Here is a 27,167-nt window from a genome sequence, read left to right on the forward strand (position 1 = left end):
GTTTTTGTTAGTTTTAATGCAGAATCCTCTACGTGTTTTCTATAAAACAAAGTAAATAAGTTTTTCCCTTAAAGTTTCTTCTGCTTGCAGTCAAAATGATTTGCAGACTTATTAGCCTGATTTGTATTTTTCTTCAAGTCAATTAGAATTAAATATGTAACACATTTTGGAAAAATTTGTAAATGAAAGATCTGCTCCATTTTAAAATATCTGTACCTTTGATTATCTTGTACACTAAACTATAAATTAAACTGTAAGATGAAAAGTCAAGGATGCTGTGAAGTTGAGGGGCATCTGGGTGGCTTAGTCAGTTGAGAGTCCAAATCTTGATTTCAGCTCAGGTCATGATCTCAGGGTCCTGGGATTAAGCCCCACATCAGGCTCCCTGCTCAGCGGGGAGTCTGCTTGGGATTCTCTATTTCCCTCTCCCTCTGCCCCTCCCACCCCTGCTCCCATGCTCACTCGCTCTCTAATAAATAAACAAATCTTAAAAAAAAAAAAAGAATGCTGTGAAGTTGACTTGAGGTACATATATCTCTCCATATATATATGGAGAGAGAGATATGTAGATATACATATATATATAGAGAGAGAGAGAGACTTAAGATTTTTATATATAGTTAGATTTATATATATATATATATATATACACACACAGAGAGAGAGAGAGAGATGTAGAGAGAGAGAGAGAAAAAGAGAGAGATACTGTGAAGACTATTTTTCAGGAACCCATTGGTAAAATTTAGTTTTGAGGTTAACACCATGAATTAAGAATTTGGTCTACTCACTGATATGAGGAATTCTTAATCTCAGGAAACAAACTGAGGGTTGCTGGAGTGGGGGGTGGGGTGGGAGGGATGGGGTCGCTGGGTGATAGACATTGGAGAGGGTATGTGCTATGGTGAGCTCTGTGAATTGTGCAAGACTGTTGAATCTCAGATCTGTACCTCTGAAACAGATAATGCAATATATGTTAAGAAAAAAAAAAGAAGATAGCAGGAGGGGAAGAATGAAGGGGAGGGAATCAGAGGGGGAGACTAACCATGAGAGACGATGGTCTCTGAAAAACAAACTGAAGGTTCTAGAGGGAAGGGGGGTGGGAGGATGGGTTAGCCTGGTGATGGGTATTAAAGAGGGCACATTCTGCATGGAGCACTGGGTGTTATGCACAGACAATGAATCATGGAACACTACATCAAAAACTAATGATGTAATGTATGGTGATTAACATAACAATAAAAATTTTTTTAAAGAAAGAATTTGGTCTAAAATGACTGCAATAAAGACAAATAAAATGTAGCCTGAGATAACTTATACATAAAATGTTCTAAGCCTGGAAATATGGTAAAATTCCCTGTTGCTTAATCTTCTATTGAAATAATAGCTAAAATTTGCTATGCATGAAAAATTATAGGCAAAGCATCTTACATGTGTTATTTTATTTCCTCCTCAGGTAATATTATTATCCTCATTTACTGATGAAGAAAAAGAGAAAGAAATAGGGATTTGTAAAGGTCAAGTAATTTGCCAGAAGTTGCCAGGGTAAGGGAGGAGCAGAGCCAAGATTCAAATCTAGAGAACTTGCCTCTGGAACCTGAATTCTTACCCAAGTTATAAGCCTAAATCCCTGATGAGACTGGCAATAAACACGTGTTTCAGTTGAATATGAAAATGGTCACATGTACAACCTATAAATACAATCCTAATATAGGTAATATAACAAGTAGTATTCAGAATAAGCAAAAACACATTTGCCTATCCCCTAAAAGAGCAATTCTAACTTTTAGAGAGCAGAATTTCAGGGAATGATAACTTCACAGTACCCTATAAGCTCCATTTTGTTTTTGCATCCCAGATTATGATTTCTACATCTTATTTGAATTCATTAACTAACCAATGAACATTCCTGTAAGTATTGTTATTCTTTCTTTTTTAATCTAGACATGACAAATCTGAGCTTCAAAGAAAAAAATCAACTAATGTCACGTAGCAACACGGTAGCAGAAATGAAATTCAAACCCAAGTCTTAACGATTTCAGGTCTAATTAATTATTTTAACCTTCAGCTACAAGATGACAGAGTGAGAACAAAAATGGTTTGTGAAATCAGCTCGACACTTCTTTCTTCTCAAAGGTCGCTACCCTCAGGAGAACAAGGGAACCTACATTCCAGTTCCTGTTGTCCCGGAGCTGCAGAGAGGCAAGTGGGGGGCCAAAGTTGTCATGAGAGAGGACAGGTCTGTCCGGCTATCCATCCAGTCTTCTCCGGAGTGCATTGTGGGGAAATTCCGTATGTATGTTGCTGTCTGGACCCCCTATGGCATACTCCGCACCACCCGAAACCCAGAAACGGACACGTACATTCTCTTCAATCCTTGGTGTGAAGGTAAGAAGCAAACATTTTTCTCATTAAAAAAAAAAATAGTTCATATTTTTCTAATGCATCCCTTTTTGGAGGGATAGCAGAATTACTCTAGAAGATATGTCCCTTTCCTATATACACTGTTTCCCATGGTTAAAAGACAGAAAAAAAAATATGAAATTTGTCCTTAATGTATATGAGGACAAAGCCTGTGGATATTAAGTTAATGCTGCTATACAATTCATTCCAGGAAATAATGGACGAATGCCTGAAGTTGCACAATTAGTTAATTGTGGAGCTAGGTGTTAATGGTGTCACTTCTGTGTATGTTATTACTCTGTAAACAAAATGGGCTTTCAAGACTTTTAGGTTCTATAATCTGGTTTCAGAAAAATAGGATAAAGTTGATCCTATCCTCCCTAATTCAAGAACAGAAAGCCTGGATGTTGAAAGAATCCCATAAATTTGTGTATATGCCGAGTGGGTGCAAATTTCATAAGCCGTAACTCTGGATGTACAAACATGTAACTTTAACATAATAAAACTTAATCTCTACTGCTATTTTGAGTCTTCCTTTCTGTCTGTTACAGAAGCTTAATCTATTTATATTCAAATAAAATATGTCAAATCCTAGGATTTCTCTCAATTCAATTTAAAAACTTAGTCACACACAGTATTTTTCCCTCATCCCCATCTCTGTCCTTCTTTATCGGCCCACTGCTTCCATACTTGGTATGGAGCTGATTTGCAGTTCCAGAGGCAGAAGCAAACATTGCAACAGCATTAATGGAAGAGGGTGCACTTTTAGATCTTAAAAAATAAGGTAATGAAACTTATAAAAGCTGACATAGGACAGATGTCTCACATCATCTTACTTCCTGTGTATTGCTCTCCACTCTCTTCTAAAATGAGCCTATATTTTTTTTGCTGATTTTGAATGTCTATTCCTCGTGAGAGTTGCATCTGAATCAGGATTGAGCTGCACTTACATGTTGATAATAAGTGAACAACAATGTTGTCTACTCATATATAACATAGACCTGGATCCTACTGACCTTTTCTTTGAATTATCAGTTCCAGTGGTGTTGGCAGATGGCACTGAGCTAATCCTATACTCCCCACTCACCACCCCATCATCTTGTACCTGATAATCCTATCTCTGAGACAGATGTCCAAGGTTGATGGTAATAGGAGATGTTAATGGGGCCATGTGCTACTCAAAGGTGCACTCCTGTGTACAATAATCTTGTCAACCAGATATAAAGCATTCTGTGACTGAGGCGATGTGGTGCTATTTACAGAGGTGGGAAAGACTGAAGGGAATGAAGATGTAGAGACACACTATGATTTTAAAAATGTTAAGTTGGAGATAACTGTGGATACCTAAGCAGAAATGACAAGTAGGTATTCTGCTCTGTGAATCTGAAGACGAGAATCAGGGTTGTAAACTTGGGAGTCATCTGCACCTAGGTAGAAAATATAGAGAGGAAAGAAGATATAGGATCAAGCCCTAAGGAACACCAGCATTTGGAGGTCTAATAGAGAAAGAATTAGCAAAGGAATGAAACAGAGGAGTGCTTAGGACATGGCCTATTGTAAAAAAATTGTATTTTAAAAATTCATATTTATAAAATAAATAAACTAGGAATTCTTTATTGACTTTCTTTGCATTACAAAAAGAAAATCATGTAATTTCATGTAACTATCCAGCACGCTAAGGGATTTATAAAATGATATGGTTTACCCCAAATTTGGTATAATCCCAAAAAAGGATTATATCACATATCATGGGGTACGTGTCTACATGCATTTCAACTTATGTTTCCAGTTTTCCAGAGGTAAAAATGATTAGTGATGTTGCCTGACACTGAGTTTATAGGAGAATCATTCAGGAGGTGGATAGTCTTTCTACTACTTGATCCCTGCCTTGGTCTTCAGTTGTATCCATTGAGCAGCTTGCAGGTTTCCCTGTTCAGAAGGAGTCGCCTAGTGTAGAGAAAACATGGCCCTGGCACTCGATGCTGCATTACAGAAAAGGAGCAGAGGGCCCTCCCCTAAGTACCACTGAATGGACAAAGGTGAGAATAAAACTAGATAGATCAGTTTGGAAGCTGTGGCCCAGGACAAAGAAGATGGACAGGACTATGGTGGTGGCAGTGGAGATGAGGAGGAGGGGATGAATTGGAGATCTACTTTGGATTTAGAACAGATATTGCAGAGGGGTTGATCATGGGAGGTGAAGAAGAGGGAAGAGTCAAGAATAAGTCTAGATAGCTGGTATCTGACCAACTAGGTTGGTGGTGGTGCCATTTTCAGAGCTAGGAAGACTGGGGGAAGTGGAGGAGAAGATCTAGGAGTGGAACTAAGAATTACATTTAGAAATGTTAATTTGGTGATATCCGTAGGATCTCCAAGTGAAAACATCAAGTAGCCCCTTGAATCAGTGAATCTATAGCTCCAAGGAGATGGCTGAGCTTGGGATGTAAATACGGGCACCTTCAGGAGCTAGCAGGGAAGTTTAAAGAAAGAACAAACATGGATTTAGTATCATCAACAATTAGAGTCTAGACAAAGGAGAAGGAGACAGAGAAGGAGTTAAAGGAAATCAGAAGAGCATGGTGTCACAGAGCTGGATAATTGATTGATTCAAGAAGACAGCAACTGGTTCTTTGGAATGCTGCTGATGAGTTAAATAGGATAGGGAAAGAAAGTGGCCATAAACTGTGGAAATATGGAAGTCACTGGGGAACTTGGAAAGATTGCTTTACCACAGTGATGGAGACAGAAGCCAGAGAGATGGGCGTGGGCTCCAGCGTAATGGGAAGTAAGAACGTGGAGATAACAGCTATTGCCATCTTCTGCAAGAAGACTTTCTGCAAAACAGAGATGGTGATAAGAAGGGCAAAGAATTTTTTAAAGACAGACTAGAGTAGGCATAATTTTATGGAGATGGAGACAAATCAGGAAAAGATGAGTTTACTTCCCAGAGAGAGGGTAGTGATCCACAGCCTTGGCTGCACATTAGAATCACCCAGGGTATTAACTACTTATGTCTCAGACATTCTGGTTGATCTGGTGTGTAGCCTGGGCTTTAGGGTTTGTCTGTTTTGTTTTCTTTTTTAGAGAGAGAGAGAGCGTGAGTGGGGGGAAGGGGAGGGGCAGATGGAGAGGTAGAGAGAGAATCTGAAGCAGGCTCCACATCTAGTGCAGAACCAGACATGGAGCTTGAGCTCACCACCCTGAGATCATGACCTGAGCCGAAATCTAGAGTCAGACTCAACTGACTGAGCCACCCAGGCGCCCTTGGGCTTTGGGGTTTTTAAAAAGGTCTGCAGGTGATTTTTAAAGCCAAGGTTGAGAAGAACTGACTTAGGGAGTGAAATCCTTGAGTGGGTGGAATTCAGGAAACAGGTGAAGAGCCCTTGATAGGTGGGGCTGTCCACCTTCCACTGTGACAAGAGCAACATGGAAGATGGGTGAAGTGTGCAGCTTTTCTAGATTCAGTAGAAGGAGGACAAGGTTGTTTCCATTTTGTGATTCTCTTTTTCCCAGTGAGGTTAAAAGCAAAGTCATCTGTTGAGAACCAGAAGCAAGGAGGGGAGTGTTGGAGGCTTGATAAAAAAGGACTGAGAGTTGGAGGTGGGAAGTGGGCTTATTCTAGGAACATGGCAGGTGGGTCCTCCCTGCTCCCCAGAACTCAGGGAAAACCACCACAGTCCCCCTAATTCTTTGGCCTATGAGTGTCCCAACTTCTCTATAAATTCCTCGGGGATATCTTCATGGTCATCTCCACCTCTCAGAATCCAATTTCTCCCAGTGCTCAGAGCAGTTATGCCTCTGAAACATCAAAAAAGGTCACACAGAACATCTATGTGCTAGACGTTGGCTGCAATTTGGCATGGAGGGTGAGAGGAGGCAAGACTGACTCCATTTCTCAAACGTGGAGCACATCGAAATGGCCTGGAGGGCCTGTGAAAGTGTTTCTGGGCAGCACCCTCAGATTGAGTAGCTCTGATAGAGCCTGAGAATTGCATTTCTAACCAGTTCCCAGCAGATGCCGATGCTGCTGGTCAGGGACTACACTTAGAGAACCACTGGTTTACATAATAATCACAAAAAAATAATGACAAAACATAGGAGAGTATACTTTGCTTAAAATTTCACCAACTCCTCCCTAAACCCAATCCCGGTCTCTCCCCACCTTATTGCCTCTTCTCTAAACCCTTTCATTCCTCCTTGTTCCTATGCTCTTCTTGCATCCTCTCTTAGGAGCAGACTGTCTTTATTCTCTCATGCAGAGCAGTTCAGCAAGCTTTTTTATTTTGCTGTTTGGGTTCCTCCAACAATGAGACTTTTGGAACTACACACTTTTCCAAGACCATTCCCTCCAGAAAAATTCTGGTGCCAGTTTTTAAGATAAGATCCTTTTATATTCTTATATTAATACTCACTGAGGGGCACCTGGGTGACTCAGTCAGTTCAGTGTCTGACTCTTGATTTCGGCTCAGATCATGATCTCAGAGTTGTGAGATTGAGCCCTGCATCGGGCTCTGAACTCAGCGCAGAGTCTGCTTGAGATTCTTTCCCTCTCCCTCTGCCCCTCCCCCCACTCTCTCTCACTCTCTCTCTCTCTAAAATAAAATAAATAGTGAAATCTTTTTTAGGAATGCTCACAGAGATCTCCGAGAGAATGTTTATGAAATAGGAGAAAGACATCACCTCCTCACTTCATTCACTGTGTGGTTTTCCCCGCCCAGAAATTAAGGCATAAAATCCAAAAGAGGATCTGTGGGATGGACCCCACACACAGCCCAGTACACTGTATCCTGACAGCTGTTATGCTAATTCATAACAAGGGACTCACAGAGATACGGTCTGGCAATTGGATAGCAGGTAAAAAGAGAGCCATTGCCCAAGTAGAAAAAATACCAAAGAGGAAATCAGAGGTTGACAAAATAGAGCAAGATGAGCAAGATGCTGAAAATACTGCACACTTGATGTGGAAGTGAAATCCAAGGTGGCTTAGGACACTGGGTTGAAAATTTTATAGGCATGTACAGTACTTATTGATAGAAGAATGTTCAGCTGGGTTCCTGGGAGCCCTTCAGCTTGCTTTGCATTCATAGGCAATTTATCCTCCTTAATCACTAAATCATTAACAGGGATCAATAGCAATACCACACTAGTGAGGGCAGGGGTGGAAGCAGCGAGAATTATTGGTCAGTTTTTTAATTTAATAGTGCTAACCAGGCTTCAAATCCATTCCATAGGGTCACCAGGCTTCTCTGGTGTTGGAAAGAAAACTGTACCCACAAAGGTAGCAGGAAGGAGTTGGGCATTTATTGTGAATTCCTCTTATTTTTCTAACCTCTCAGGAGGTCTGGATTATGGAATATATTTCCTTGTTTAAATTCAGAGTGTTCCAGATTGGTAGTCCAGCATTAGTGCCTGATAGTGTATTCTGAAAGATTGTCCCATACCTGTGCTACTACTCTGGGTCCGTATTTGATTGTTCTGTTTGGTTGGACATCAATCATATTCAGGGGGTCTTTCTTCTCTTCCTGATTTGCTTCCCCCACATTCCCCATTGCTGGTTTCCCCTTACCTCATTCAGCCTTGTATCCCAACCCCTAGCACGGTGCCTGGTACATACTTAATGTTTAATAAATGTTTACTGCATTGATTTAATAATTCTAAGTAAATACTTTTTAGGCTCACTACACCTACCATCACAGATAAGTTGTAAATGTAATCTCACACCTTACCATCTTGAAAAAAGTCAAGAACATATATGGTATGTGTGGGAGTGAATTTGTGGGCACAAGTGTATGTAGATTTCTCTCTCTTAGCATCTGACACCAAATTAGCATCTGGTACTTCTAACTTTTTATTCACTGTGACTTTTGTATTTTCCTTTAAACAAAGAAATCAATTAAATTTGATGTAAAAAAATCAGTGTTTCCATATCTTGATACCTTTAATAGACCGTAAATAAATACAACCAGCTTGTATTTTATATGACATTAATTTCTACACTATTTGCTTTGTAATTATACATGGTCTTTTAGACCCTTCAGTACAGAATGGAGTAATGCATCAGGTAACAATGACCAATACCCCTCTCTTTTGAAGACCCTTGTGCTCAGGCCAGAATTTATACCCTCAGACTAGAGCCATTCATCAATCCACAAATATTGATGGTATATCTCCCCCCATGACAACATGTGTACTCATGGGTAGTACGACAATGTTACTTATTCATCCACAAATATTAAGGGTCAGCATTGAATTAGGCACTGGGAATATGGCAGTGAAAAAGATAATGTTTGCCCTCCTAGAGCTTCCACAAAGATTTCACAAATGAATTACTAATAAACATGAATTACAATTATAAAAAGTATTAAAATAATTCACAGCACAATAAGAATATATAATAGGGTCACCTGGCCTAGCCGGGATGGAGAGAGATGATGGGTCAGTGGCTTATCTTTGTACCCTCTCCAGCCCCTAGAATAGTATTTGCACAAAATAACAATCAGATAGTTGGTTAATTGAATTTTTATGAAGTCTTAAAAAAGCTTATGTGAAAATTTTATTTATTTATTTATTTAAAACTTCTATTTATTTAAAACTTCTATTTAATAAAACAGCATATATCACTCTTGCAAGTGTCTGAAACATTCGAGGTTCAGTCATCCTTTTCACACCAAGTTAGTATTATTCAGTATGGCACTGCAATCAGAAGGGAGCTCAGAGAGCTCACAGTAGACATTCTTTCCAATGGCATGTAGATGACCCCAGAGTCAAGGTCCAAAGCTGTTCAGGAAATGCTCTGGAAGGAGCAGAGTTGAGAGGGTCTAGTCCAGAATCACATTCATCGGCCAATTCATGCAGTGTGTGATTCCTTCTGTGTGTAGTTGTTTATACTCTTTCAAAGAATGCTCAAAGCCAGCATCTCTGCACTGTGTATTTCAGAAAGCAGGATTCTTCTCTCATTCAGCCAAGCATGGTGCCAGGCACCTAGTTAATGTTCAATGAATGTGTGCTGAATTGAATTGATGACCATCACTCTGAGAGTCAGAGAGAGAATTATGAGCCTCACATTTCAAGAGAGAAAACAGACTCTGTGGTGTTAGATAAATTTCTCAAGGTCATATAGAAAATGAAGAAACAAGCTGGGGCTAAAACTTGGATATTCTGATTCAGTCAGGATAAGCTCTTTTATTTTTAAAATCAGAACCTACACAAGATTGGTATCCTATCTAGTGCAATAAGAGAAACAAGAAGTAGATGCCAGCTGGGAAGCTTCTATGATGTTCTACAACATTAGAAATTCCTGCCGTTAAAAATAAATAAATAAAAGCAAATAAAACCAGGTTGATAGCTATAAGATCAAACAACAGTTTTCTTTGCAAAAAAGAAAAAAATAATAATAAGCATGCGAACAAGGGCACGGGCTCCCTTTGAGGATATGTAATAAGTAAAGAATCTCTGACATGTTCTTTGTAGAATTGCTTTATGAATAATAGTCTGTCTCCTGAAGATATTTAAGTACCTGAAAAGTTCTTAATCAGCAAAACTAGTAAATTAGCAAAAATCAAATAAACTTCCCAAGCTGGTCTGAGCTGTAATGTAATACAATATGTTTGCAAGGAACAAAATGGACACAATTGTTGAGGAACTCCTTGCCTGTGTTTCTTGGATTCATTTCATTCCAGAGTTAATGGGTGCAAAGGTGGGCCTTCAGATTGGCTGTCTTAAACCATTTTAGGAAGACAGTGGCTTTGGACCCTTCCAAAGGAAAAACACAAAGCACAGACTCTAGAAATGCCATTCTTTTCTGCGCTCTACCATTTCCCAACTCCCAGAGATGGGAAGTGATTCCTAACATGCCTATAGCACACACAGCCTGCTGGGGTTCACCACCCCCTCTGCTCTACTTTGAGATGGAAAAGGTACCATGATGGCACCAATCCAGAGTCACATTTGCTCTTCATGCGAAGCCATTCCCTTGAAGAATGATTAATTTCACCCAACATATCTTCCCTCTTTCTTCAGTGATGCTCAGCTTTTATAGAAAGGGGAGGCAAGTAAAAGTTATTACTAATCCCTTCACTCAAAATGTCTCCCTTCTCTAAAGAGGTGACACATTTTGCCTTTTTGAAGGTACCAAGCTATTATTTCTTCCCAAGGATCAGAAACAAAACCAAATTCTGATTTAAGCTGGTAGGCAGTCTCTTTGGAGAGAACTTATATGATAGCATTCTTAGCACTGTAGTTTTCTTTGATCCCTGAGTTCGCTTTGCGAAGCTTGACTTTAATGACTTTGGAAATGGGACTTGCTTTAACTTTAAAATAGTATGTAAATAAGCAAAAGGAAATTTTCAGCCAAGGTGGTGATGAATAGCCTTCCTTCTCCCAAAGAAGTTATACAGATACTAAAATCAATAGGCTTAGCATTGTTTTACATGTTTGTCATAAATTCTTACATTGTGTGGGGGGAGGTGAGTGGTAATTTCCAAGGGGGCTGAAATCAGCCCTATAAGTGAATCCCAAAATTCTCAGCCCACAATGTTGTTGTTGTTGTTTCTTAAACTACCCCATTATTCCCACCAGAGGAATAGTAAAATAAATGAGATAATTCTTCTTTATTACTTGCCTCCTGTTAGTCACCCTGGAAAGGTAATTCTTACAAGGCATGTTGAAGGTCTGCTCTAGTGGCAGAGCTGTGGGCAAAGCAGATGGAGGTATCATGCCACATTCACCAACGACGCCACATGGAATCTGTTTTCCTCCTGAGTTTAATTTGCCAGAGGTCACTTAGTATCAAGAAGTTGTCAGTGGGTCCTTGGTGCTCCTAACTCTATGAGCTATTTAGACCTAGTTCCTCCTACCAGCTCCCATGGATTTGAGAGGTATAGCTCCCAATCCCCACACTTATGTACAAATACACACACACACACACACACACACACACTTTCTAACAGTTCAAACTGGTGGGTATCTAGAACAGTGGGTTATTTGTCACTTACCAAAAATTTTTTCCCACAGGAATAGCCAGTTTTCAAAACATCATTTATTGATCAGATATATCATTATCATTACCTGTTGATTTTAAATGCCATCTTTATCATCTACTAAGATCTAATATACACTTAGCTCTATGCCTATATTTATCTATTACTGTGTCAAAATCAGTTTTCATTATAGCTTTGTTTTAGTTGGCTATAATCACAGTAATACTACTTAAGAAAGAACCAGAAAATGTCACTGCTCTACAACAACAAGCATGTTATCTCATGGATCTGGGGCTTGTCTGTGGCTGGGCTAATGTAGACTGGGATGGACTGGCCAGCTCTGCTTTGAGTGAGAATAGCCAGAGAGGCCCTACCCCTTACCACCCAGCTATAGAGATGCTCTGCTCCATGTGTCTTTCATCCTCCTGTGACTAGTGGGCTTGCTAGGGCGTGTTTTTCTCACAGTGATAGCAGAAATGCAAGAGCATACGCTCAAGTGTGCAACCACATTTCAAACCCCTGCCTGCATCACTTCGACTAACACCTTTTTAGCCAAAGTAAGACTCAAGGTCAACAGGGGGATGTTATACCTTTAGAAAGAAGGATGAGTAGGCATGGATACAAGAACAGATGAATTGGGACCAAAGTTCAATTTACCATGGGAAAAGTCCCCCCATTTTTCTTCATTTTCAACATTTTATTTTTGGGCTATTTTTTTCACATTGTCTTTTCAGATAAACTTAAATTAGCATGCAGAATTCTAAAAAAATCTGAGTGGAATTTTGGTTGGGTTTTCATTGACTATAGAAACTAAATTGGGTAGAATTTATATTTTTACAATATTGCATCTTCACATGCAATTAGAGACATTTTGAATGTTTTTATTTATTCAAGTTCTTTTATGCCCTTTGGCAAGGTTTATTTTTATTATTAAAACTTTAAAACAAACTCAAAAGTAGAAAGAGTAGTACAATGAATACCTACCTATATATCTCCCAGATTCAATAGTTATCAAGATTTTGCTACATCTATGCTATCGCCTGGTGTCATGTAACATTTCTCTAGCCCCTGTATTTTCTATTAAGCAGTTAGTTTGATCTGAGACTCAATCAGATTTATCTTCAAGAGGATCATTTTCTTTTTGTGGTAGGGATGGGAAGGTACAGCAATAATATTATGTAAGTCATGCTGTACCTTCCCAGGATATCCATCCCATCAAGAGATACATGATGTCTGGTTGTCACTCTTTTAGTGATGTTTAGATTTATCAATAGGATCAAGTTTTGTCAGTCTTATATCCATTATGAGATTCCCCACTAGCCTTATTACAAATGATTTCAGCCTAGATTCATTATTTCATTAGGGAATGCAAAATGGCAATATTCTAATCTACCATTCCTTCTGCATTTATTAGCTTCAATTATTTTGTTGCCTTGAGGTCATATTCATATAAGAAGTCTAGATATGTGTCTCTTTCCTTATTTCTAAGTTATCAGAATAATGAGATGGTTTTTAGCACCCTGCAAAGATAACCAATGAATTTTTAAAATTACTATAAATGTATGAATATTGAAATTTTTGTGTTTTAATCCTTTGCAGTGACTTTTTTTTTTTTTTTTGATATTTGAATTGTCTTATTCTTGGACAGTGGGAACCCTTTCCAGTTTATTTCTGATTCCTATGACTCCTAAAATCTTTAATAGCCTCTTTATTTTCTGGTAGGAAGAAGTATTTCAAGCTGGTCTTGTACATTTCCTTACCCAGATTTGTAGTGAGTCATTTCTTTTAGGAACCTGGGTACCTTTTAGTAAGGAAGGGGGATGGGAAATGAATGGTACTTAGAGAACATAATCCAGGCTCAAGAGACTCACTGCTACTACATTGGTTGTTTTTTCTAGTTCTTTTCAGTGGGTAGAACTTGAAAATGTGGTTTCTAAAGAGAAAATACATCATGAGCTATTACTGATATTGTCAACTTAAATTTATTTTTTCTAAAATCCTTTTGTTTGATATTTTATTATAATGAAATTAGATTTCTGATTATCATAGTGTGCTCTGATTGAAACACTTACAGTATTACAGGGACTAGTATAAATGGAAAAAAAAATCTCTTAATAATATTTGTTGATGAAAATCATTGTGAAAGCAAACCTCCAGAAATGTATTTGTAGGGACACCTGGGTGGCTCAGTCATTAAGCGTCTGCCTTCGGCTCAGGTCATGATCCCAGAGTCCTGGGATGGAGTCCCGCATTGGGCTCCCTGCTCAGCGGGGAGCCTGCTTCTCCCTCTGCTGCTCCCTCTGCTTGTGCTCTCTCTTTCTCTTTCTCTCTCTCTGACAATAAATAAAATCTTTAAAAAAAAAAAAAGAAATGTATTTGTAGGCCAGAAGAGAATAAACAAAACAATATAGGAAGAAATAACCAGTCTCTTCCTTCATATATATTTTTAAAATTTTTCATGTTATATCTTCCTAAAACAGAGATATTTGCCAGTAGTTAGAATGGTCATCTTTCAACATTTAAAAAATCACACCCCTTAGTGGAGAACAAAGTAAAGAGGAGTAACCTAGAATTTAGCTGAATAAGCCAGTTTGGAGTCTTAAGTGAGGAGGTCTTCCAACTCCAGAGTGCATCATCAACTTGTATCATCATTTTAGAGTAAATACAATTTAATTTTGGTGAAATGAGATTCATCCTCCAATAGGACTAGTAACTGCATTCACTGAATTTCACATTCTTCATTTGTGAACTATGAAGAAATAAGTCGTAGCTAGAAGATCAGTGGGATTCCAGGTATAGCTGCAGGTGGAATGACATGTACTAGGACAAAAATAACTATATTTTGAATTACAAAACTAACAGTGGTTTTAAATTTGCAACTTAATTACAGACCAACTACACCAACCTTTTAAATGGCAAAAATACAATAAAGTTAAGTGTTACAAAATATTTCAGAAAAAGTGCATAGTCTAATAAAATAAAAGGACTGAAAAATATCTTGCTAGAATGAGGTCAGCTTGGAAAAGTTATTACCAAAGCCAGATATTTTTATTTCATATAAACTGTACTCAAAATAGCTTTATAAGACTAATTTCTGGCTAAAAGCATCAAAGGATTTGTGAGTCAAGAAAAGAAATCTTAATTGACAAGGATAGACAAAGAAGAAGCAAAGAAGCTGCCTATACCCCAAAGTATATTACTGCACTGATATGCAGCTCTTAATGTCAGAATATGGCAATTATGGAATTAATCAATACTAAAGTCATTTTCAAATGAAAAACAAAACAAAACGAATTAAGCCTGATGCAATCTGACCAAAAACATGTCAAAGTACAATTTTAAGATTATTTTACAAAACACCTACATTTACACAATAGGCTCCAGACAGCGCTTTTGGAAAAAAAAAGTTCTTTGAATTTATCCTTGACATGCTATAAATGACTAAGTTACACTTTTTAAAGAAGTATTTAATAATTTTATGTATTAAGTTTATTCATTTATTCAATACATTTTCTTTTTTTTAATACGTTTTTCTTTCTCTTGAGTAAGAAAACGAATGTGCATATAAGATTCAGAGAGAAATCAAAGGCACAGAGGTAACTTACAGAAATGTATGGGGCTGGGAGGGCCAGCAACCATGTAAACCTCACTCAGTTATGATGCTTTCCAAGGATGAGTCAGTCTTACAGCCATTTTACAAAGATTTTATTTATTTATTTATTTATTTATTTATTTATTTATTTATTTATCTATTTATTTTTAGAGGAGGAGGGGGAGGAGGGAGAGGGGCAGGGGGAGAGGAAGAGAGACAATCTTAAGCAGACTCCATGCCTAGTGCAGAGCCCGACGTGGGGCTCGATCTCACAATCCTGAGATCATGACCTGAGGTGAAATCAAGAGTCAGATTCTTAACTGACTGTGCCTCCCAGTTGCCCCCATTTTACAAAAATTTTAAAGAAAAACTTCTTTTTGAAGTCAGATTTTTTAATTCTTTCATTCTTACTCAAAATCAGTCCAGCTCTTAGTCTGCAGCAGCAGGAGTTACAAACCAATTTCTGGTAGCTACAGTACTAAGTATCATATCATGCCTACAAGTCATTATGAAAAGAAAAATGAAAGAATGCCTTTCCCTCCAGATAAAAAAAAAATTAATAAAACAATTGAGGAAAAATAGCACTAAATCTAAAATGATTTGCAAAAGAATATTATGTAATAAGTGGCTTGGAGTTAAAATACAAGGTTTCAAATTTTATTTCTTTGATTTAGCTTATGCATTTTTTCTCTTATCCTGCAAATCTTGGTTTCTAATGTCATTAACATGATTGCTTATGTTGTATTCATTTCAGAATAGCAATATCAATATTATTAGTAACAATATGGTAACTAATACAGTTTACTTTTTCTTTCTTTTTTTTGTTTATTTTACAGCTTTTCTTTATGTTATATTCTACTGGGCATATATAGTGAAATTACCCTGTTTTAAAGTAACTTGAAATAGTTTTCTGTGGTTAAGTCACTAATCTATTTACACAGTCATGTTCATTTGCTTCATTTTGGCTTCATTTATTTAGAAATAGCTTTGTCTTTTATTTCTATTTAGTTTTGTTTTATGACTTTACACAACATTTATGTAACCCCAAAGTCAAATTACAAAACAATAAAGATACTTAAGAGAAAGTCTAACTCCCAATTATCCCTCCTACACTTTAGATAATAATTTTGTTAATTTTTGGTTTATCTCTACATTTAAAAATATAAGCATACATGTGAATGTACATAAATATGTATCTACCTACCTATTTACCTCCCTTCTTTCTTAAATAAAAGGTAATAAACTACATACATTTTTTGTGCACCTTTTTTTTTTGCTTAACAAGAGCTCCTGGATATCCTTCCATAGCAGTATATAGAGATCTTCCCAATGCTTTTATATAGCTGTTCATTACATACCATACTTCATTCAACCATTTTTTTGTTCCAGGAATTCCTCAATTCTTCTGGAGATGCTGATGGTATTCTTTCTTAACATTTTTTTTATATAATACATACATAGAGAGAGAGACAGAGGGAGAGAGAGAGGAAAGTATGAAAAGAGGCATGGAGGACATCTGGAAAATTCAACATCTGCCTAAAAGGCATTTTATTATAAGAAAATATAGAAAAATAAAAAAAAGAAAATAGTCAAAGTTAAAAGAGAAATTCCCAGAGCTGAAGAAAGACTCACATTGTCAAACTGTAAAGGATCAGAGTGTATCAAACCTGGTAAATGAAAAAAAGACCCATATTTGGATGCAAACTGTTTAAATGTCAAAACTTTAAAGAAAAAGCCAAACCTTAAAGTCAAGTAAAAAAAAAATATTGTCTGTAAAAGAATAAAAATAGATTGAAATTGTATTTTTGTGGATAAAAATTTACTAATAAACCTTTGCAGTTCTTAGGTTACTACTCAGTTAAAATTGTTTTTATATATTTAGTTTCTGTTTGCATTTCCTCTCTGTGAACAGGTTTTCCTTTTGTTGACTTTTTAAATGCACTTTATGATTTTCTCATCAATTTATTGGAATTTTTATATATAAGGAAAAATTGCTAAGATTTTCTGTTGTTGCAAATATATCCCTAGTTTGTTATACACTTTTGAATTATATTATATCTAAAATTCAAGTTATATATTTATCTTTAAAAAAACACCGAGGGGCACCTGGGTGGCTCAGTCGGTTGGGCATCCAATTCTTTAGTTCAGTTCAAGTCATGATCTCAAGGTTGTGGAATTGAGCCCTGCATCAGTCTCTGAGCTGGGTGTGGAGGCTGCTTAAGACTATCTCTCTCTCTCTCCTTCTGCCCTATCCACCCCCACGCCAACTCACACTCACTCTTTCGCTCTTTCTCTAAAATAAATACATAAATAAATAATAAAAATCTAAAAAACACTCTTTTATTTTTTCTATTATTTTTGTTTAGATAAAATGTTTTCATCTAGAGACCAAATACTCATTTTTTTATTTTTATTTTAAATTTATTATGCTTTGTTTTTTAATTCAGGTTTTAAATTAATTTTCAATTTATTTTGGTGTACAGAGAATTTACTTTTCACAAACAGCCAATTTTCTCACTGAATTTAATAAACACTCATCTTTGGTTTATAGTATTTCCTTTATCATATATTAATTTCATAAAAACATGCATACAGTAAATCTATTTCTAAGCTCTCTATTTTGACCCATTAATCTATTTTTATACCAATCATTTAAATTATAGTAGCTCTATAATACAATGCAATTTCTAATATCTTATAGGACAAAGCTATAAACATCTCATATTATAATGAAAACGTGTTAAAAACACATTGTCAAATGGCACTTCTAGACCTCAGTGGTCTTAATAGGAGATTTCTATCTTAGTAACAGGCCTCTGAAACCCACTTGACTAAGATGTTTATTATCACAATGGTCACAGTAGTTAAGCCACTATTATAAAAGGATGAAAACAAAAGTGGCTTTACTTTCCAGGATGTGTGATTATATCTGGTGGAGGACTATGCAAGATATAACAAATGGTCAATGCCCCTTCACACACACCCTAATGGGATTTTCTTTTAAAAGCATTCTTTTGTGCTTCTACTCAGAAACATTGACCTCGAACTCAGTTGTCGCTTCTCTGGTTTGTTCCACTTGGAAATGAAGCTCTCACTTCGGTTTCGGGGCCATATGCCTATGCACAGACTGCCGGTAAAACTGTGGCATTCTGCCTCCAGACCCTGAAAGGCCAACGTGAAGCATCAGAGCTCACACCTGCAAGGGCAGAGGGAAGGCTGCTGCACATTTGTCATGTAACTCTGATTTTCCTGGAAACATGACATGGCATTGGGATGAATGAGATATTGATACGACATATTTATTTATTTATTTATTTATTTATTTATTTATTTATTTATTTATTTATTTTTATTTATTTATTTAAAGCTCTCCAATGATTCTGATATGCACCACAATTCTCTAGCCCTTTGCTATTCAAAAGAATCATTGAAAGACCAGTGGCATCAGCATTACCTGGGAAGTTAGGGAGAAATGCAGAGTCTCAGGCCCCGGCTCAAGTCCTGTTGAATCACACTCTGCATGTTAACAAATCTGCAGGGGATTTATGTATACATTAAGGTTTGCAAAGCACAGCTCGGTCCAACCAGTTTAGATCCCCATTCTGGGCTATATTATAGCTGTGATCGAATCATTTGGAGAGTGACTGAATTTCAATCAAGAGGGTGAATTTCAAACCAAGAGGGTGAATTTCAAATAAGGAGCCTGAGTGAAAGAAGCTAGACCCCCTCCCCCCCCAAAAAAGTACATGCTAGAGGATTCTTTTTATATAAAATTCTAAGAAATGCAAATGAATTTACAGTGACAGAACGCAGATTAATGGTTCCCTGGCAGGAGTGGGAGGTCAGAGAGAGAATCCAGAGGGAGGAATTACAAAGGGACACAAGAAATTTTTGCAGTGATGGATATGTTTATTATTTTGATTGTGAAATTGCACACCTTAAATGGGTGCAGTTTATTGGACATTAGTGTCTGTGTAAATGTGAGTGTGTGTGTGAGTGTGTGTGTGTTTACAGTTGCAAAAAACCAGGCAAGTAGTAGGCAAGAGGTAGAGAATAGAAAGAGGAAGATATAACAAAGTACTGGGGAGGAGATAAGACCAAGTACTCTCCAAATGATTCGATCACAGCTATAATATAGCCCAGAATGGGGATCTAAACTGGTTGGACCGAGCTGTGGTTTGCAAACCTTAATGTATACATAAATCCCCTGCAGATTTGTTAACATGCAGAGTGTGATTCAATAGGACTTGAGCCAGGGCCTGAGACTCTGCATTTCTCCCTAACTTCCCAGGTAATGCTGATGCCACTGGTCTTTCAATGATTCTTTTGAATAGCAAAGGGCTAGAGAATTGTGGTGCATATCAGAATCATTGGAGAGCTTTAAATAAATAAATAAATATAAATAAATAAAATTAAAAAGAAAAAACAAACACTCGATACCTGGATCTTGGCCCCAGGCCCCAGAAACTCTTATTTAATCAATCTAGAGTTCAGTCCAGGTGGAATTAGAAGTTTTTAAATCTACCCAGATGCTTCTAATGTGCAGCCAAGGTTGACACTACTCCAAAAAAGAGTGATAAAAGTCTTACCATGGAATGAGGAGGAAAGAACACTGCAAAGGTAACAGGGAGCCAGAGAAACATAATAAACCATGTCCCCAGTCAGAATCAAACGTGTCCCTGTTCCAAACATGCAAATTTACCTGAGTGTGATTTATACCTGTGTGGTCCTGCCTTTGTTGGTGATAACTTTTGCTGCTTTCATACCTGGCCTGAGAATAAGTATCAGGCTAATTACTAAGCAGGCAGATGGGGAGCGTGACCTTCCTGAGATTATAGCCACAGGGAAGAAAAGTCCTCACAGTGGAGGAAGCTGATTCGAGAGACTGGTCGGACACATACTTACCAACATATCCGCAAGGATTGTTCATTGATAGGAGACGACCCCCAGCCTGCCTCCTCCTGTCCATGATGCGCCACACACCAGGCAGGACAGACCATGCTGCATTCTTCTAATACATCCCAAACTTGTTTTAAAAATCATTTCAGTTCAGCTAGTTTTCTATTAATGTTAATAGCTTGGAAATTATTTTTTGATCTGTGTTACAGATTTGTATCTGCATCACAGAATTCTGATTCTGAAACTACCGATGTCCCAGAATCCTAAAAATGTTTAATGAGACATGTCAATTTAATTGTGCTACTTGGAACTTAAAAGGCCAGAGTTTGTCAGCATTTTGCTGACAAATGTCATCCTTTACATGCTGATCTTCGCTACCTATTAGGTTCACCATTTCTGAAATTACATATCAGGAAATGAGCTCTCTTTAGTGAAACAAAATACATTTTTTTTTTTCATTTAGTTAATTAAAATGCAGCTTAGGACCAGAACAAACTTTCGAGTATATGAAAACAGTCTGGTTTGGTAATGGTCATTATGTTTAAATTCTGACACAGAGGATGCTGTATACCTGGATGATGATAAAGAAAGAGAAGAGTATGTCCTGAATGACATCGGGGTTATTTTTTATGGAGACTTCAATGACATCAAGAGTAGAAGCTGGAGTTATGGTCAGGTGAGCCATTTAATATTTGTCATTGTCAAGGACATTTTTCCTTAATATTTTTTTGTCATATGTATCACTACAAGGTGCCATATGTCAATATTAGACATGCACAATGTCCTGCTTTTCAGAATCTGAGACTCCAAGACAGACAGCCCAGGAGTAGAGACTTAGAAAGGCAACTACATAATTTATCCACTGAAAGCACATATCTTCAGGTATTACAAGGTTACGGAGATCAGAGATTCTATGGATAACGTGGCATTCTAGTGAGAAATGCTTGGCGTCCAGTACAGTGAAATCTCATTAGCTCAGACATTGTTCTTCAACATGGAATGGACTGAAGTTTTCCCTTTCTTATAAGGAAAAGTGTTTTGATAATACTGCAAAGGATACTGCAAGGCGTGTGGTCAACTCAAATAAATCACCTTTTTTGTTAGTATAAGATACTAGAAAATTAGAAATTAGAATTAGAAAAGAATGTCACCATTTCATCAAAGGAGGGCCCACTAGACTTTTACCTTGAGACATTTTATCAACTACAATCTTATAACACACTGTCTGGGTATAAAATAGCAAATGGTATTCCATTTAAGATATTCAATAATTCACACTATTTCAGTTTGATATCTCTAACAATGGAAGAAGTGACTGATATTTCTACCATATTCCCATAAGAAGGCATGTCCTGTGGTTCAGCAAGACCCTTCATTAGCAACATGAGAAAAGTTGAGTGTGTCATTTCTCAGAATTTGGCTGAGATGACTGGAATTGTGCACCATTGTTCTGGGTATATGGGAGGGTAGATTTCATGGAACCTGGCTTCGCCAGGTCACATGATACTTTCTTGGTTTCTGATACCTTCTTTTGACTTCCATGTGAGCTTTCCCTGCATCCTTTACCCCTGCTCCAGCCTGGCCACTGGGATCAATGTCATCAATAGTTCTTGTCTTGTCTGCCTGACTTCATGACCCACTTCTTCACCCAGACTCCTGAGAATTGTGTGCCCAGTGCTGAGACTTACTCACCTACACTTCTGATGTCCTGCCAAGCTAATCATCTGTGTGCTCTTCTCCTGTTTTTGGATCCCCACCTGGCTCCTTGGTTACAAGCCCTCCCTTCCTGAGTGACATACAGCCCACGATATTGCCTATTGTCTAGTGCCTTAATTCCTAATGTTTGGGTGAGATTCTATTTATATCCCCGAAGTGACATTATGTAGAGATCAATAAGGAAAAAAGTCACCAAGGTGGGTAACAAGGAAGAGTTGGAAAGAGTCCCAAGCATGATCAGGGTATTCCTCAGCCAGCATGCTGAGTAGCCTTTGGGTAGACACCCTTGAGCACAGTCACCATCTGTCTCTGTTGTCATTCAGAGTCCATTAATTTGGGTCTTTCAGTCCAAACAACCAGCCAAGCCAGTAGTTTGCAACGATGCAGGGAAACAACTAGTTCTGTGACTGTTTCTTACCTCTCCAGTTCACTACTTCATGTCCCACAGACTGAGAAATGATGCTTAATAAGAACCAGAATAATGAGTTCTTTACATATCTGAACAACTAGTGCCCTTACTTTACAGCATGCATCCTATCAGTTTAGGATTCCCAGAAAGTTGATATTTTAACTAGATTTAATAAAGAACTACACAGTAATTAGCCGTTAAGATTGTGGTTTCTGTCACAAGTACTTGGATGGATATGCAAAGTGTTTGTATTGAGGGAAATCTCTTGTTCAGTGAGGTGCATTATAGGTGAAATTTCCCCATTTTGCCCTTGTTCCTTTCTTTAAAAAAAAAAAATTCTGGTGTTGCATGGGGCCAGTAGTTCTTTCTAAGGAAATTGAACTATAAACAGCCTCCCATGCTGCTCTCTGTACGGGATCTTGAAACATCTTTAAGAACAGAGAGATCCTGCAATGGAACTGACTTCCAGGCTGTTCCCTTGATAATGTAATCTTTCTCTAGGCCTTCCTGCCCTCTCTTTGACCCTGGAGTCTACCTTGTTCTAAAAGAGGAGAAACCTTGGACAAGCATTCATGATACGAGGTGTCCTACTGTTACCAGTGCAAGGTGTACAGGCCTGAAATACCTCCCTGTGATAACCTGAGAGCCATTTATTTTTGAGATGCACAAGCATTCGTGTTACTTTTGAGGTCTCAAGACTTTGGCCTGAGTTTGGTACATCGTTTATTCCTTTGCCTTGGGCACTAGAGCCCACATGTTGGAGAAATCTAAATTAATTTACACAATTTTCTGAAGAACTTCAAGTCAGTTCAGGATCCTTGAGTATACTAGCTCTCCAGTAGTTCTGTTTATGTTTCTAGCTTGCTTTTTAAGTTTTTATCCATCTTACTGAAAAACAAAAGAGGATGTCTTCTTCCTTCTACTTTTAACATTTCATACTAAAGATTATGGGTGATTACTATATAGGAAACACATATCCTAAACATTAGGTTGTGCTTTCATTTTGTTTTTTGGTAGGGAATATTGGGCTTGCAGAGTGGACATTAAGTAGTTTCTCTTTTATTTTTTTCATCTTTTTCATTTTATATTTCATTTTTTATTTTTTCCCAAATAGTTTGAGAATGGCATCCTTGACGCTTGCCTGTATGTGATGGACAAAGCACAAATGGACCTTTCTGGTAGAGCGAATCCCATCAAAGTCAGCCGTGTTGGGTCTGCAATGGTAAGCAACTACTGACTCCTCATGTTGATTACACATGTCATTTGCCTCATTATAGATGCCAGTTCATTAAGAGCTGTTGAAATGATGACTTAAACTTTTATTTGTAAGAGTCTTGAATTCCCTGAACTTGTCAAGTGTTATAAAACAAAATCTTATCTCAGTGCTGTATGTTTCTTTAGCTTCAGACAAATGGTGATAGATAACATGATACTATAGACCACTTATTCTTAGAATCTCTTGCCTAGGGACTGAGGAGTGACCATGACAAAATGTCAGTGACTATAATCTATCAATCAAACAAACATCAAGAAGCATCAGAAAAAGAGGAAAAAAAAGGAGCAAGACACAGCTTTTCTCCATTTTCACACCCATGTAAAAGTAAAGAAATAAATGACTCTAAATCCTAGCTTCTGTTATAATGATACCACACCATAGGGCTTTCTAGTTTATGAAAGTTAGTTTAGCCTATAGTTTGTAATTCATTCTTCACATTAACTGCATGAGATAAGTAGGGCAGATATTATGCATGCCATTTTACAAGTTAGGAAACAGGGTGATAACAGTTTGTCAGTGACAAAGCCTCAGCTAGACCCCAGGTCTGCAGACTCCCAATCTAGACATTTCCTGCCTCCCATGCGGCTCTCTATAGAAGATCCTGAAACATCTTCAAGAATGCAGAGATCCTGCAATGGAACAGCTTCTAGGAGAGGAGACAGAATTATCATGAATAGGAAGGTTGGGGGTCAGGTGGCAAAGTGGATTAAATGTGATGCCCAGGTCCTGGACTGTCCTGATAAATACAGCACATAGATCCTGCCTTTGGTGCATTAAAGCATACCAAATCCGGTTTGTGAGCAGAATATTCTTGAAGAAACATTAAGCGAGGTGTTATTTCCTGCAATCAAAGACTGAGCAAAAAAAAAAAAATCTATCTTATCAATTTCCTTAAGTTTTCCAAAAAACAAATCCTCTCTTGGGAAGAATTTTGTCTTTGAGTTTGGTTTGAGTTAAATAAAATCAATATTGTTCATGTAAACATATTAGAATGATAGTGATGTGAAATATAATTTCTGGTTAGCTTTTAAGAAGAAGGGCTGTTTTTTATTAGTACCTAAGCTACATGTAAATTTAGAAGATCATGGGCATAAAAAGAAGGCAAAGCCAATCTCTCCAGGCAGTTTTGTTTTCTATTGTTAGTTCACATTGCATAATGAAAAGATGGCAAATTCTAAAGAACTTAGGAATTTCTTTATAATAACTATTTATAACAATATATATTAGACCTGTAGGTGATCACTGCTATTCCTGTTTCCCAGACAAGATTCCCATTTTTCTTTTCCTTGGAAGTTACCATTGCAGGTTTGCAGTGAGAAGGAAGCAACAGCTCTCAGTGGTTGAATATGAACTAATGCCTTCTTGCATTCTGAAATGGCATGCTCCCCAGCCTAAGCTTACTCACACCTTGTGCATATTTTTACTAATCTAAAAATCACTGCCTAACACAAGCCAATGCAAGAGGGAAGTAAACATGAAACAGCTAACCCAATACTTTCTGTAGTGGCATCTGGCCAAGTGGAAGCCGTGGAATCTTGTGTTAAACACACAATCCTAATGCAAATTTCCTTGAGTGTTATTAGTCACAAAACACCTATGGAGTTCTAATTTTGAAAATAGATAACCCAATTATAAGATTTAGAACTCGACAGAACCTATGGGGAGGGGTGAGGATAAATGGTTTGGTTTGGGTTGGCTTTATTTTTGAAGGGAGAGGTCTTGGGCATTAGGGGACAGAGGCCCTACCCTGAGCGGTTTTTTGTTTTGTTTTGTTTTTGTTTCAAGTTTTTATTTAAATTTTAGTTAGTTAACATATAGTGTAATATTGATTTCAGGAGTAGAATTTAATGATTTGTTACTTATATATAACACCTGGTGCTCATCACATCAAGTGCCCTCCTTAATACCCATTACCCATTTAGCCCATCCCCCTCCTACCTCCTCTCCATCAACCCTCAGTTTGTTTCTCTACAGTTAAGAGTCTGTTATGGTTTGCCTCCCTCTCTTTTTTCCCCCCTTTCCCTATGTTCATCTGTTTTGTTTCTTAAATTCCACATGAGTTAAATCATATGGTATTTGTCTTTCTCTGACTGACTTATTTCCCTTAGCATAACACACTCTAGCTCCATCCATGTCATTGCAAATGGCAAGATTTCATTCTTTTAGATGGCTGAGTAATGTTTCATTGTTTATATACCACATCTTCTTTATCCATTCATCAGTCAATGAACATCTGGGCTCTTTCCATAATTTGGTTATTGTTGACAATGTTGCTGTAAACATTTGGGTACATGTGTCCCTTCGAATCAGTGTTTTTGTATCCTTTGCATAAATACCTAGTAGTACAATTGCTGGATCATAAGGTAGCTCTATTTTTAACCTTTTGAGGAACCTCTATACTATTTTCCACAGTGGCTGCACCAGTTTGCATTCCCACCAACAGTTTGAGAGTGTTCCTCTTTCTCCACATCCTCACCAACATCCGTGGTTTCCTGTATTGTTAATTTTAGCCATTCTGACAGGTATGAGATGATATCTCATTGTAGTTTTGATTTGTATTTCCCTGATGATGAGTGATATTGAGCATCTTTTCATGTGTCTATTATCCATCTAAATGTCTTCTTTGGAAAAATGTCTGTTCATGTCTTCTGCCCATTTCTTAACTAGATTATTTTGGGGGGTGTTGAGTTTGATAAGTTCTTTATAGATTTGGATACTAGCCCTTTATCAGATATGTTGTTTTCAAATATCTTCTCCCATCCTGAAGGTTTTCTTTTAATTTTGTTGATTGTTTCACCCTGGGTCGTTTTGGACGATATTTCTGTTTCTACTCCCACTATTGTTTACATCCACAAAATATATGTTTGATAGTTTCCAAAACCCTTTCATATCCATTTTCTCCTTTAATCCTTAGAAGAGCTCTATAAATCTTTTCAAAATCTATGCAGTTATAATGATTTTAGAAACTGAAAATCAATAAAAAACATGACACTTTAAAAAAAAAAAAAAGTCAACTGTTTTCTGGTCATGTAGGCAGTTCCTTTCCTGTTCACAAATTCTGGATATCTATCCTGAAATGGAGTGAAGTTAAACAGAGACTGAAAGAAAAACAAAACAAAGATCCCCCTCAAATTTCTCAAAAATTTGCCTTAAAATAGGAGAAGATGTATTTAGAAAGCCCAAAAAGAAAATGTTCTGAAGTTGCAGGAGTCTGGCCAAAACGTTGATCCCAAGGCAGAGGAACCTGTGCCTGGTTTCTCAGGGGGCTGGCCTCGTCGGCGGGAAGAACTGAGGCTGCTGCTGGGTGTTTTAGGAATTCTTCTTATGTATCTCCTCAGGCTGGTCACCAAGGCTAGAAATTCCTTTCACAGGATACCAGTACTAGGACAGCTAGACATGGTGAAATGCAAATTCTCTGGGAGGGGCAATACATTGACTTCAGTTCGATTTCCTGGGATCAACTGCTGCCACGAAGGAGTGGGAATGAGCAGCCTGAAGAGGACCCAGTAGGGACAAGAGGCAAGTGCAGATTGAGGCCCCAGAGACAAATTTGCCTACTGTGGTCATGACAAAGTCTAGCACTGAAGATTGCAGGGAATTTGCAGGGAGCTGGTGGGAGCACAATGCTGAATGAGTACAGACAATAATTCAGGTGTACAAACTTTCTAATGATAATAATAGTAATATAAATCCGGATGTTAAGTGCACAATCCCCAGATAAAAATTTTTATTGTCCAGTGTCGATGACCTTGGATAGTTCCTTGTTGTGGGGGTTGGCCTGTGCACAAAAGGATTCTAGCAGCATCCTTGGCTTCTACCCTAGAGATGATGGTAGCACCTTCCACCCTCCTGTTGTGACAACCAGGAATGGCTTCAGATATTTCCAAATGTTCCCTG

The 27,167-nt window shown here is 37.7% G+C and overlaps 1 protein-coding gene across 2 annotated transcripts in view; it reads left to right on the forward strand.

The window, feature by feature from the left end:
• F13A1 (coagulation factor XIII A chain) overlaps window positions 1-27,167 on the forward strand; it is a 165,311-nt gene that overhangs the window by 46,963 nt on the left and 91,181 nt on the right. For both annotated transcript variants that reach the window (XM_045866417.3, XM_054505746.2), the window contains exons 4-6: window positions 2,134-2,385; window positions 20,427-20,545; window positions 23,109-23,216. In XM_045866417.3, the coding sequence (XP_045722373.1) occupies window positions 2,134-2,385; window positions 20,427-20,545; window positions 23,109-23,216 (479 nt within the window). The remainder of the gene's footprint in view (window positions 1-2,133; window positions 2,386-20,426; window positions 20,546-23,108; window positions 23,217-27,167) is intronic.

This window comes from Mirounga angustirostris, unplaced genomic scaffold (assembly GCF_029215605.1).
Source record: "Mirounga angustirostris isolate CCGP_5_RB_7025 unplaced genomic scaffold, mMirAng1.0.hap1 SCAF_8, whole genome shotgun sequence".
In the NCBI taxonomy this organism is placed as follows: domain Eukaryota; kingdom Metazoa; phylum Chordata; class Mammalia; order Carnivora; family Phocidae; genus Mirounga; species Mirounga angustirostris.